The 14,332-nt window shown below is 35.4% G+C and overlaps 2 protein-coding genes across 3 annotated transcripts in view; both read left to right on the plus strand.

Annotated features, from left to right (window-relative positions):
• Nucleotides 1-5,774, plus strand: part of ldlrap1b (low density lipoprotein receptor adaptor protein 1b) — a 39,934-nt gene extending 34,160 nt beyond the window's left edge. The window contains exons 9-10 of one of the 2 annotated variants that reach the window (XM_043255930.1): nt 2,227-2,258; nt 4,532-5,774. In XM_043255930.1, coding sequence (XP_043111865.1) covers nt 2,227-2,258; nt 4,532-4,578 — 79 coding nt within the window. In that variant the 3' untranslated portion in view covers nt 4,579-5,774. The remainder of the gene's footprint in view (nt 1-2,226; nt 2,259-4,531) is intronic. The other variant, XM_043255929.1, reaches the window with a different exon arrangement.
• Nucleotides 5,775-6,446: 672 nt separating this feature from the next.
• LOC122356284 lies at nt 6,447-12,093 on the plus strand. The gene is made up of 5 exons (XM_043254813.1): nt 6,447-6,558; nt 6,916-7,715; nt 8,172-8,313; nt 9,641-9,740; nt 11,260-12,093. Exons 2-5 carry the CDS (start codon nt 7,005-7,007, stop codon nt 11,384-11,386), a joined length of 1,080 nt encoding a protein of 359 aa, XP_043110748.1. The 5' UTR covers nt 6,447-6,558; nt 6,916-7,004; the 3' UTR covers nt 11,387-12,093.
• The last annotated feature ends 2,239 nt before the right edge of the window (nt 12,094-14,332 follow it).

Consider the following 14,332-nt stretch of genomic DNA (forward strand, 5'->3'; position numbering starts at 1 on the left):
AAGACAGACATAAGAATATATTTTAATGTGCCCATATTATGGGTTATAAAAGGTTTGTATTTTGGTTTTGGGAGTCCCAAACAACAGGTTGACTGTGCATACAAGATCGAAAAACACTTATATATATATATATATATATATATATTTATTCAACAACTCGATTGATTCAAAAGCTAATTTTTCCAGACCTCTCAGGATTGGTTGATTTCATATAAAGCAGTGTTTGTGAGTTGTGGCAAAGAATGAATTTGCATTTTGGTACAGACCAATAGGAAAAGACCAACAAGCGGACGGAAAATATGCTAATTGGACTCACTGCAGTGACTCCGAAACGACTTTTTCTTTTGAGAGACAATAATGAACTTTTATACACGGCGCACTTTTAGATTTCAAACTTTGCAGGATGTTTTTATTCACTTGCACCGTGCAGGAAAGGCACTTTTCAGAAGTCCATAATAGGGGTGCTTTAACAGTTTCAAAATTGCACACTTTAGCATTCATTTTAAAAATGTTTAGGATAATTGGACCCCTCTTAATACGAGTCTTTTAAGACATCGTTTTTTATTGGGATAATATGCACGCTCCTGCTTGCCTGTACGCCCCAAAAAATCAAACAACTGTGACTCCAAATGATTGGGTCATGTTTTAAATGATTATCATTTGCACACTATGGCATCATAATGGCACTAATTAACAGCCGTTTTATTCTTCAAACCAAACAACAGCTGTTTAACGATTTGTAATGACGGTCATTATTCATCAAGACACGCGGAGTCGGTTCCCGAGAGATTAACAGACATGAGATGAGCTGTTTTACATCGGCGGGGGTTCAGTCCGTCTCTGCTTCACGCTGATTATTTGTCGCGTGCAGTAATTAAAAGCGCTGGCTTTTAATCAAGCGCGGTACTTCGTTAATCTCCATTTAACATGCTTTCACCCCGTAAGTGTGAGGAGAGACGCTCTAGATCTCTGACACGCAAGAACTTTTCCAATCAAGGATGAATTGGGATTGACTAAATCTCTGATTAAAGACCGTTGAAGTGCTTTCCGTCACAAACCGAAGCTGTTCAGCTTTTGAGATGGTTTATCCTCAAAAACACTGTGGGTTGAGAGATATTATGGTCATAATTGACTATTTCAGTACATTTATTGTGAGACGGAGGCCAAAATAAAATGAAAGGGCTGGTTGCACCGAACTTGGGGTTTGTTCAGTAGAAGATCTAAATGTCAGATTGACCTCTTGACCCAATATAAAGAAAATGATCCTTTAAATTGTACATTATTTTCAGAGTGTATAATGCTTTTGCTATTATATAGTTACTGTATGTATTTAAAAAAGAAAACCTACTGTATCTTACTGGTTTTTTTTTTTGCCATAACACAAGTTTTTAAGTTATATGCAGTGTTATTTTTGTATTATTTGTAGTATTTATTAATATTTTGAATTTGCTTTAGCTCTTATATTTTCAGTTATTTCAAATCAAATGTTTGTACTTTGCATTTTAAATTTTTTTATAAAAATATATATATATATATATATATATATATATATATATATATATATATATATATATATATATATATATATATAGTAATTGTAATATTTCCAACACTGCAAAACTGTACTATCCAAGAAAATAGCAGTCTTTTTACTTAAAATTTCACATTTAATTTGCCATTTCTTTGTAGTTAATTTTTACTCCTTATTTTAACTGTAGTTACTTTAACTTTAATTTACTAGCAATTTCCAACTGAAATGGTTTCCTGAGTAAATCCTAAATTAATTAGTTTTAAATGATCTAAAAATGATTTGATTAGCTGTCAAGCCAACATTTCTCATTTTCATTAAAGTTCATCTAATATTAAAATTTTTTTTGATATAGGTTAGCACTAACAACACTCGTTGTTTAAGTTTTGTGGTAGTTAAGTTAAGTTAAGCGTGTGGTAGTTCTGCATGCTTACTTCAGCACTGATAATGGATCTTACAGCGGTTTACGGTCAAGAGGTCAACTTTAGTTACCTGTAACTGACCTTATTTCATTAACATTAGCCCAGCGGTAACCTTTGACTTCAAGGGCTGCTCAATAAACCCCATCAGGACGTGAGTTATATCATTGCAACATGCAATGAATGCAAACATGCTGACTGGAGATCCAGCGTACTCCGAGTCACTCCTGCCGTTTGCTGCTTTTGTTTTCTCATACTGATGTTGTTTACTCCCTTCAGCCGCAGTCTGGATAGTTTTGAGTCCAACACAGGTAAAGATGTCGTTCGCCTGAGCTGTAGTGACTTGTGCCCGTGCTGTTGTCCTCATCCGTCATAGTTCACTCCATCACACGACTGTAGTCCAGTTCTCCATCTGTAGCAGGTCATGCATGTGCCTCCTCGCGGCTCAAAACCCTGTCCGGTTCTCACACCTCTCCTGTAGGAATTTTGAGGACTTTATGGCACGGTTCTTGGCCAAGAGCGATAGAACGTGGATCCATCTTCGTGTTTATCTAGTTCATCTTGTGGTCAGTCGTCGGTTTCCCACCACTGCCTTGCCGCAAAAGGTGCATTTCAACCAAAAATGTAAATTCTGTCATCTTAGTCATACTCCATTTTTTTTTTTCTTACGTTCACCGCAAAAAAAGGGATTTTGAAGAATGTTGGTAACCAAACGCTCCACTTTTTTGGAAACGGGCTCATTCTCCAACTCCCCCAGAATTATTACGCTGTTTTTGAATCCATTCGTTTGTTCAGGAGATGGAGAATGAGCCTATTTCCAAAAAAATAAAAGTGAAGTGTTCCTTTAACAATAGCCGTCGACTTCGGTAGTATTAAAAGTGTTATGGAAGTCTATGGCTACTGTCACGTTAATGTCATTATTTATCACCTTTGTGTTAACAGTAATTAATACTTTTATTTAGAAAGTGTGCATTAAATTGATCGGAAGTGACAGTAAAGGCACGTAGAATGTAACAAATGATTCATATGTCAAATGAATGCTGTTATGACATTTTTACTAATAAAAGGTTTACATAAAAATCTGAAGCCGTTGTGCTGAAAATGATGCTAAAAAATTTGTGCTAAATGCTAAATTAAGTTATGTTAAAAGATATATTCAAATAGAAAGTAGCCTAAATTGTTAATATTTTAAAATATTACTGTACTTTCAATCAAATGAATGCATTCTTGGTTTTTTTAGATGAACATGTCGTCTAGCGTGACTAAAGCGCACCGAGGCAGTGTTACCTTGTTTGTTTTCCATTTATTTCAACCACAGAGTACTGTCTCTATATTTAGGCTATAAAACACTACTGACTGGTTCATGCATATTTGGTGCAGCTTATAGTCTTCTGTCTAGGAATGGGAATCATAAAGAAATGTAACTATTTCAGTTCCACTGTATGATACACTGAGAGGAAGCTGCTGTACTACGGACCCTTTTTCACGTTTCCGGGTTTCTCCGCAGCGGAAGTCGTCATAGTTGGGTTAACTTGGAAGTGTTTTTTTTCCCCATTGCTCAAATGACAAAAGAACAACTTCATGAGAGAAAATTGTGAGAGACAGATTGCCAGATTTACCCTCTCTCCCACAGACTACATTAGAAACACCCGCACCCTTTTTTTCTTTGTCATTTTTGCAAAGGTAACATAATACAAAGAATAGTGTTATAAATGCTGTGTATATAAGTCCTGTGAAAAGGGTCCGCTGTGTAAATTTCGACGAAATCTTTTCGTTCTGTGAATCTTTAAGTCTCCGCATTAGACTCAAAACATCGATGAAGTTTGTTTCGTTTTGAAACGATCATTAAGAAGACAGCAGGTCACAGATCAGGCTGATGTGTGCAATGCAATAGAAAGACAGTCTATTTATTTTCTTCTCCGTTATTTAATTATAATTAAAATAACAAAAATAACCTTTTGATTCCCAGGCCTACATATGGAGCATTTATACACATGCCATCTTTTTATAATATTATATATATATATATTATATATATATATATATATATATATATATATATATATATATATATATATATATATATATATATATATATATATATATATATATATATATATATATATATATATATATATGTATATATATTTATATTTATATTTATACATATATATATATATATATATATATATATATATATATATATATATATATATATATATATATATATATATATATATATATATATATATATAGATAGATATAATATAAAATATTGAAATGTATGTGTAAAAGAATTTATAAGCCAATTTTTATATTACCTCTCTCCCTCTCTTTTAATCTTTTCATGTTCAGTGTTTATATTTATCATAGATGAGCGTTGTTCATTCATACAATCTTGTTCATTATGCCACGTGAGAGTACAAATAAACGCTTGTTTTATCATTTAAACTGCAACGAAGCGCCCCAGATCAGAGAGAAGTTCCCCATGCATATTTAAAGCGTTGTTTCTGGTGTTCCGCACACGTGAAGATGCTTCTCGGCGCTTAACCTGTTCTCTCTCTGCGTGTGTGTTTCTCCCAAGACTCGCTGAGTCTCGCACTAACCCCCAGATGCTGGACATTGGGGTAAACCCTCAGGACTACAACCCCGAAGAGTGCTTGTCGCCTAGCAACTGGGACAAAGCCGACGCCGAGGCCGCGGACGCCGAGGACGCGTTCGGGTTCTGACCGGGTTCTGAACGATCTGATAGAACGGCACACAAAGGGAACCGAGCTCGCTGCGCGCCCCACAGGCGCCCTCTGGCGGCCGGCTTTGAGATGACATGCAGTCCCAACCAGATGAATTCAACAAAAGCACAAACCAAAGCAATAGTTTATTATTATTATTATTATTATTATTCATTTTCATTTTATCACCCCCTCCCTCAAATTACGTTTAAATACATTGACATTTAAAGTGTTCTGTTACTTAATTTTTTTTTTTTAATGTGTATGATTATAAAATGTGTATGACAGCTGTGTAATATTTGCTCAATTGTTATTTTATTATTTTTTAATGGGTTCGATTGCCGAGGCGAGCTTTGCGATTCTATGCAGTCTGAATATACAGGCCTATACCGCGGGACCTTGGGGTACTAAGTGACACGATGTTTGAGGCTTGTGTGGAGTTGGATTGTGTTTAAGCGATGAAGTGGTGAAGGTGTTTTATACGCGATAACGACGTGTGATAACGAATGGATGAGCAAACATAAAGCATACAATAATGGACAAAAAAAAAGAAAAAGAAATAGCAGGGTATTTAAGTATAGACAATCTTATTTTTTTCTATTAAAATGTATTTTTGCACTTCTTTCTGTGTCTCTTTCTAAAGCTTGTGGTTTCATTTCAGGATCTTTTTGCTCATGCTTATTGTTCGTTCCTCATCAGGTTACTATTCCCATCCATTAAAGCACTAAGGATGTCACAGTATCATGGTACTACTAAATGTGTTTAAAAAGCAAAAATGTCTTACCATGGATGTCCGTGGTATGTTTTTATGGAAATGCTGATCTTTTTTTATAATGTTACATGTATTCCTTTGCCCAAAAACATACCTGAATTAATTTTAGGTTGAATGAAAGTGTAGCATATATATTAGGATCATCACGAACAAGCATTGAACTGATGTTTACTGATTTGATTGAAAATAATGCAGATATTTTGTGCTCCACACTGACTCTGTATTAAGGTTTTATTACACTTCATAAGTAGAATTTATAACACCCCAGTGTTAATTTCTGTTTGCATCATTCATTTCACGTTCGTTAATTAAAACTTTAATGAAAACTCTTCGTGTTGATTACTCTTTTAAGTTGACATGTGCCCTCTAGTGGTGAAACTAATGCAGAGCCATAATGATTATGTTTTTTTTGCTTTGGGGTCGAAATGAAGATTAGTATGAGTGCAAATAATATTTTTTATATTTTGATTTTCTTTGGTATTAATGAATAGACGGCAGCTTTCATGAGTTAGTTAGTAATATTCATAATATTGTAATAGACCGTACTTTTTCCCTGAGCTGGTCAGAATATTTTTACGACAGTCGTTTGATGTTACTGTTGCTAGGAAACGTATAGTTAGTATTTTATGGAGCCATGTAACTAAAAACGTGTAACTAATTTTAGCTGTAGTTATCTCTGCGTGTTGCATTTCAACGTCAAAAAAATTAATCACACAAAACACCATTAATTGTTAAGCGACCAATTTACAAACGTAAACGCCTTCCAACCAATCAGAAGAACTGACAGACCCGTTACGTAATTAATATTCATGAGGTTCACGTTTTCATCCGCGGGATTGTAAAATACCTCTATTAGAAATAATTTTATGTTATAAGGTCAGTTACCTTCACTCGCCATTTTTTAAACATATTTTAAATAATGTGGGTGAAAATCAAATTTATTTATTTTTAAATCGCACGTTCCGGTCTCCAGCCAATCAGAAGACGAAGTGTGGTCGATAAGTTATAAATATATCAGTTATAACCCGCGCCATCAAAGCCGAGGGTGGATGTCAAAAACTACTTTATGGAGGATTGAGTAGCACTTCGAAAGCTCTTATCGTACGACAGGTAAAGTTTTAAAGTTGTAACCCACACGCGGTTCCATAATTATCAATTTAAATAATGGTGAACTTGGCGGTTTTTACAAACTCGTAGCAAGCGCGCGTCACACATTTCACCAAAACCCGCTTTTATGTTTAAAACGACGATCGATCGAGTATTTACTCGAACCAGTTAAGTCGGTTCAGGCTAGCGTCGATAACACGAGCATCGGTTTGACCTGATGCGTTTCTGCGTTTGCGTCAAAAATAAAATATAAAAAAAATGCATCGAATTGGTTTCATGGCGGTGGATTTGAACGAGTGACTCCCATGCAAACAAAATGAACATTTGTCTAACCCACCGATAAACGTTGTTCTTTCTCAGGTTCATGCACTTTGGCCGAGACCTCAGTTTGTCCTGCTTGGATAAAACTGTCCAGACACTCCTTTTTGCTCTTCCTGACCAGACTGACAATGTCCGATGATTCATACTTTCATTTAAAACCACTGTCCGTATACTCGCACATGGTGAGGTCCAAGCAGCAGTACAATGCCAACAAACCGGTCTACAACATTCAAGTACACATTTCCAATAAAGAAGCCGTGGCACATAAAAGACGTCTACAAGACTCATGTTTTGATGAGACCTATGAGACCCCCCTTAAAAGACAGTGCGTCACAAGAACATTTTCCCCGGATCAGGGATATGTTTCCGTGGACTTTCTAAGCGGGGTCCATGAACTGACACCTCTGCAGCCGCTAATGATTTCAAAAGACTTCACGCCGCTTCGGTCAGAGGTCAATCAGATCGCGTCCCCTGTCGTGTCCACCCCTTTGTCCGATTGCAAGAAGAACTGGATGGTTCGGGAGAGCCTTCCTTCCCCGATACCGGTTCTAAAATGGGACAGAGAGGCTCCCGTGGCCGAAATATCGTTGCGCGCGTCTCCAGACTTCGATTATTTTTGCAGTCCCGTGTCTTTAGTCGGCTCTCGGTGGCCCGTGAAGGGTGAGGTCAAGGAGGTCTCGCGTGATCTTATCCCCATCATTGAATCGGAGTCCCACATCGCACCCCCAGAACCCGTTGTCTCTGTGAAAGAGGAAAAAGGAGTGTCTGTCAGTCAACAGGTGACTCTGGGAAATGAAGAAACCACCGCAGAGAGCTTTGAGAGCGCGCTGCCCCTTCAGGTTCGGGTTTGAGCTCCATCCTTTACTAGTTTCTGTCGTTATTTACTCTTTGATTCCTGAGTTTTATACCTGGTTATCGGTGTTTCGTCCATGATGGAATTGAAAAGGAGGACTTTTTCATTGGCCATTCATATTGGCAACATCTTTCAAGCTCTAACATGATGGATAAAAATTAAATCCTTATAAAGTGAAACAAGGTAACGTTTTAATTGGTTTAGCCTACCTTTAGTTTTTTTTTCTGGTAAATGTTAATAAAGATTTTACTGAAAAAACCAACATAGAGCTGCTCCGATGCGTTTTTTTTAATCAAATGAAATGGTACAGTATACCATTTTAATACCTTTTTATGACTGGATTCCATGTTTTCTCCCTAATATTGCATATTCAGCGTTTTTGTTTGGTGACTCATCAGCTCCCCCTTTTCTGTATCAAACTGTCGCTTTGCCCGCCGAGCAGGTGAAGTCCAAGGTTGTTCTTCCAGACAGCGCTAAGACCACCGGCAGACCTGCAGTGTTTTGTGAAGAGGAGTGGGTGAGGCGGAGGAAGATGTACGTCGAGTCCGTTAAGAGACATATGAAAGAGAAGGGAGCAGCAAACGGTACTGGCCTTCACAAAACACTGATTTCTGTTTTCAAGGTGTGTGATTTGCAAGCCTGTAAACAGATTCCCTCTGTTTGCCACTGGTTTTGAAAAATAACTCTTATTGGTTGATTCCATGTTGCGTGATGTCCGAGCAGATCATGGTGTGGGCATCATAGTGTAAATTTACACCTAAAAATGTGAATTTGCTAAAAAACAGGGACTCAGGTCATTTAATATGTAGATGCATTTGTTTCTTCACTTGCACACCAGTGGATCCTCTGCAGTGAATGGGTGCCGTCAGAATAAACAACTTATTGAGGGACTGGAGTGGTGTTGATTATCGTGACGTTTTTATCAGCTGTTTGGACTCTCATTCTGACGGCACCCATTCGCTGCAGAGGATCCATCGGTGAGCAAGTGATGTAATGCTTCATTTCTGTTGGAGTTGTGTATTGACATATATGCACATGTGGCCCTTCAGTCTCAATTCGGTTCACTCTTTGTTCTAGGTCATAACATGGCCTCTATATAATATCTTAGACTGGTATGGGTGCCGGGAGAATCTGAAGGAATGTAGATTCTGACGCACAAAAGATATGTGGCTAGTGATAACTTATGTGACGAACATGTCTGAAGTCTTCGTTTTGCCAGTTGCTTTTACTTATCTTGCCCTGTCCTTTCCTCTATAAATAAAGCGACTTGCGATCTGAGCTTCGGAGGCAAAGGGAGGCAAAAGAGAGAAACCTGCTTTTCTCCCGCTTGCAACCGACAGGGCAATCCTTGCAAGCTAAAAATCCAAAGAACTTGTCTTATGTTTTATTTCGCCTTGGGTCGATCCTTCCTGGTAAAGAGCCGTTTGAGTGATTTTAGTGTCAACAATTTCCCCATGAAGAAACAAACTGGCTAAGTTTTAATTTTTGTGTGGACTATTCCCTTAACCTAAGATACTTAAAAATATTTTGATGAAAATTACAGCTACGGTTAGGAAATTAGATTAGAGTCAACCTTATTGTCATTACACATGTACAAGTACAAGGTAACGAAAGGCAGTTTAGGTCTAACCAGGAGCGCAATAAGCAGCAAGTGCAGGATATAGGTATAAATATAAATTACAAGTGCACATACAGGTAATATGTACAGGAGATAAATCTGTATAAATTAAATCACGGTATAAACCATTTACAGATGGTTATGTACAAACAGGATATACAGGATGTGTATAGACAAATTTGTTTCAAATGTGACAAATGTGTTTCTTGCCTGTGTAGAAACATGAGCGTGATGTGTAGGATGTGGATTTTTGTCGTTGATTATTTTTGTGCTTGTGATGTCTGCGTTGGCAGGCGTCATCACCGAGCTCCATACTTTGATGAACGATGTGGCGAGTCATCAAACCGGAAGGACGGGGCCCCGCTGGCAACACCCCTCAGACCTCACGAAAAGGTAAAAGTCACGCAGCCCGTCAAGAACGCGTTTTAGTGCTTAGAATATGAAGATAATGAAAGATAATCCACACTGAGAAACTCCTTCAGTTGCCATGTCGTAGTAAGTCAACCTGACAGATTTTCTGCTCTGTGTGTGTGTGTATAAAATATATATGTGTGAATGTGTATGTGTGTGTGTATGTGTTGTTTGTGTATATGTGTATATATATATATGTATATGTGTATGTATATATATATATATGTATATGTATGTGTGTGTATATATGTGTATGTGTATGTGTATGTATGTGTGTATATATGTGTATGTATGTATATATGTGTATGTGTATGTATGTATATATATGTGTATGTATGTATATATTTGTGTGTGTGTATGTATATATATATATGTGTGTGTGTGTGTATATATATATGTGTGTGTGTGTATATATATATATATATATATATATATATATATATATATATATATATATATATATATATATATATATATATATATATATATATATATATATATATATATATATATATATATATATATATATATATATATATATATATATATATATATATATATGTATATATGTGTGTGTGTGTGTGTGTGTGTGTGTATATATATATATATATATATATTTCTAAAAATACCATAAAAGCATTTCTATTTCTTTAAGCCACCTCTCTATACTTAGTGCCTCCAACTTTTTCCAATGAAGGGTTATATAGCTTGTAAAATGCACATATTGATAAATATATGTTCAAGAGGGTAGTGACATTTGATTATTTTATCTGTCATACTCTGCATCCCTTTTCAAAATATCAGGATCTCTTCACACTTTCACAGTGAAAGAAAGTACCTCTACATTTAGGACAAATGTCTCTGATGTTTTCATTAGATTTGTTCAGTAATACTGGAATTATTCTACTATAACGGAGCCCCTCCACTAGAGGGAGTCTTTGGACTGTGCTGAAATGTAACTAAGATCCCATCGAAGAGACAAGAGGCTGAAAACTTTAAAGACCTGTTGTACATAATCTACTACATGCTTTCTGTCATCTAATTGAGGTGTTTTAGCATGTTAGTATAATTAGTGTAAAAATGTCCCCCCTTCTGGTTGCGGTTGTGGTGTTTTTTGTGTCCACACATACATCATTGTATTGCATTGCATTATGGTTTTGAAACTACAGAGGTTTGATCATAATATCAAGCATCTAAATATCATCTTACTGAGACCAACCTTATCTTGCTTAAGTCAGTTAATGGCTTGCATTACAAGATATCAGAATCATCTTTCATCGTTTCAATCATCAGTCATCTTTCCTTTCGGCCAAATAAATAACATCTGAACCAAACTGCATGTGTTGCTCAACTTGGGCATCTTTTTCTCTGCCATACCGTCGCTGTATGACCCATAAAAGCCTGTATTATATTACAAAAACAGCTGTTACAGTTCACGAGTGTCTATTAGTTCTCAGAAGAGTGTATTTGTGAGAATTATCAGTTCTCCTTGTGTTTGTAGGAATTATCTTCAGTCCCATCCGAGATGTCAGTTAGTGTCCCTCGACGAGTGGCAAAAAAGAAACCATCTTTCCCATCGGCGCTTTGCTAAAGTGGCAGATATTTTCTACAGGAGCCCAGTGCTCTGATTTATTTATTATTTTTGTTAATATTTGTTGTCGTTTCATATCTATTCTCTCTGTCATCAGCATAAAGGTGAGGATCATTGATTCGTGCTGCTGGTTAGCGGCTCTCTGAGAAGTCTAATCTGATTTGTGTGTGTGTGTGAGATTTCACAGTGTGTATTTGTACTGCGCGTTTCATCCTAATGGTGTTGGGAGTTATGTAAAAAGAGATTTATATGTGAATAGAAAATGTATATTTGTATTTTGGTGCTTGTAGAATAGAAAGATGTAAATAGATGCGTGGTTTGATATTTATTTGTGAGCAATTTTGAATGATTGATATTCTCAGTAAAGTTTAGTCCTTTACTCGAATCAGCGTTTATTCACCTTTACAGCTGCTGTATAGTTTTAGTTTTGATTGCCAGACAAATTTGTCCAATTTGCTATATATTAGATTTGCTAGTCATTTTTCGTTGTATATTGTTACAGTTTGCTTTGTTGAGGGCAAACGTTGCAGTGTTTCTTTAGCTATTTTGTATACCAATTACAGTTAAATTTTTAGCAATTAAATGCATATAAAGGGACGGATTTTATATTTTGTAAACAGAAAAATATTCTACATTGTTACTCTCAGGAGAAGCATGTATGTTGTGTCCTTTTGATTGGAGTTGTTCATTTGTTACATTTGCTTACTTAAAGCAGTTTTATAAACTTTATACATTTAAATTAAACCGTTTACTGTGTGTCTGTCTCTGATGTTGTTTACTTTTTTCATAGAAGCTGGTTTTATTATAAAACGGTAAGTGTTGAGGAATAGTACATTTTCATATCTGTTATGTCCAAATGTTTCAAATTATGTGACTTGTAAGAACCAACGTACATATTTTTGCATAGATTGTGCCTTTTTTTTCTTTGACCCACAAAAACATCAATATGATTACTTTTCATAACGAGTCAAAAAATAAAGAGAAATTTTAAAGTGGTTATGAAAGGTTCATATTTTGGTTTTGGAAGTCTTAAACATGTTAACATGCATGCAAGGTCAAAAAGCTTTTATTTTCTTATAATAGCATTTATTTGAACTTATTTTTACGATTATTTTTTCACTCATTTCCGGTGCAGTTCATGTGTGCTTTTAACGAGTAAACAAATAAGACGGGCGGCCATATGCTATGTTTCATGTTGACGTTTTCGCTCACTTTTAGAGCTGTGTTGCGAAACCTAGCGGCAAAAATCTAAATAAAATGAGTTTGGAAAAAAAGTTAACTCAAAGAACGTGATTAGAACGCGCAATTTGCAGGAATATTTACCGCCTTTTAAATGAAAGAGCCAATCGCTGATTGGCAAAGTCATTGCGTCACTGCAGCGGAAGCTCCGTTTCTCAGAAATCGCTGGAGACTCGTTCTCTTTTGAAATTTAAAAAAAGTATTCAAAATATAACGGTCACTCCCGCCACAGAAAAACTGAAGGAAGAAGGTCAAGCAAACGCACACATTTGCCATATTAAAATAAGTTTAAAATTTTGGTAAATGCTATTTATATTCATGGGATGCTAACTGAAATTTAGTTAATCCGGTTTGTGAAGGTTGTTTTGTTAACGTTAGTTAATATTAAAGACCGTTAACCCATTTCTCTTCACGTTGTCTTATTTGAAATTCATGCTAACAATTTTTTTTGAAATCTTAGAACAAACACGTCTAATTTATGAGCGTTTATACTAACGTTAGATATAATTTGTCACATTATAATGTATTTATTTTTTTAATACAGTATTCTTCAGTTTTTAATTTTGGATAAAGCTGTTAATGCAAATGTAACAGTGACACAAATGTTCTTCTGAAGTAATGTAAGGATAGCAATCAAGTCTTGTATTCTGGCTTTAGTTATATAATTATTAGGGCTGGTGATTCATTGAGTAATGACAGCATTTTTGTGGTAATAAAAATGTACCTAAGCCGACAATATAGTTAACTTATTCTATAGTCTTTGACTCTAACATAGTGATTAATAGCAATTAATCTGTAACAATGGTTTCACATTTCAAAAGCAAGTAATAATGTATTTTTAACAAATCCATTAGAATACATATTATAGTGAAACAATTTAATCATAAATTATATACATTTATTACATGTCTGCAGAGAGTGTCAATACTGTGCTAATCTTTGTTTAATTTTGACGAAACAATTCAAGTTTCCAATTAATCTTTAATATTTGTCTTCTACTTTATCATAGAAATGCAACAGTCATATTTCAACAAGAGGAAGAAGATAGCAATACTGTTTAAAGGAAATACTATGTATGGTGTACATGCATGTTAATTGAGAGTTAAATTACACTCATTTTGTGTTTAAGGACAATAATAGCGTTGATCATCATTCAAACTATGTTTCTAGCAGATCTTTTACTATCAGAAACGATGAGTCAGCATGTTTTCAGGAGGCACAAGGTAAGGACACGTGTCAGGACTACATATTTACTTGCCAACATTTTAACTTTTTAGCTGACATCAGCATAAATGCATTAGCCCATATTGATCTCATAACTTTGCAACATATGTAAGACCCATATTGTCCCAACAAAACAATGATGGGGCCAATATGGGCTATATAAAAAGTAATTTTATGGTAAAGTAAATGCATAAAAACCAGTGTAATTTTGACATTAATTTAGTTCAGGTAGGTAAATTCTATACTAGCACCCAATTTAAGGTTGTGTAAATTAAATTTGAATTTAGAAGTATAATTTACTTGTCTTTAAGTAAAATTACGATCTCGTTTTGCCCACCTTACACTGGGGCATAATTAAAAAGGTCAAATCTTTCACTGTTTTTGAGTTCTACTCAAAATGGCCCATTAATACTCAAACACTATCCAATGATTAGTTTTTATTTTAATTTTTTTTAATTTAGGTGAAACAGAGTTAATTTCCATGGCAAACATTCCTTAAGAAAAATCTACAAAAAAAGAC

The sequence above is a fragment of the Puntigrus tetrazona genome, chromosome 13 (assembly GCF_018831695.1).
Source record: "Puntigrus tetrazona isolate hp1 chromosome 13, ASM1883169v1, whole genome shotgun sequence".
Taxonomy (NCBI): Eukaryota; Metazoa; Chordata; class Actinopteri; order Cypriniformes; family Cyprinidae; genus Puntigrus; species Puntigrus tetrazona.

Excerpts from the sequence above, each read along its gene's own strand:
- LOC122356284 (XM_043254813.1), top strand. The coding sequence starts at position 7,005 with ATGTCCGATGATTCATACTTTCATTTAAAACCACTGTCCGTATACTCG. Across the intron at positions 7,716-8,171 it reads AGAGCGCGCTGCCCCTTCAG|GTGAAGTCCAAGGTTGTTCT; the intron begins GTTCGGGTTTGA and ends CCCGCCGAGCAG. Across the intron at positions 9,741-11,259 it reads CCCTCAGACCTCACGAAAAG|GAATTATCTTCAGTCCCATC; the intron begins GTAAAAGTCACG and ends TTGTGTTTGTAG.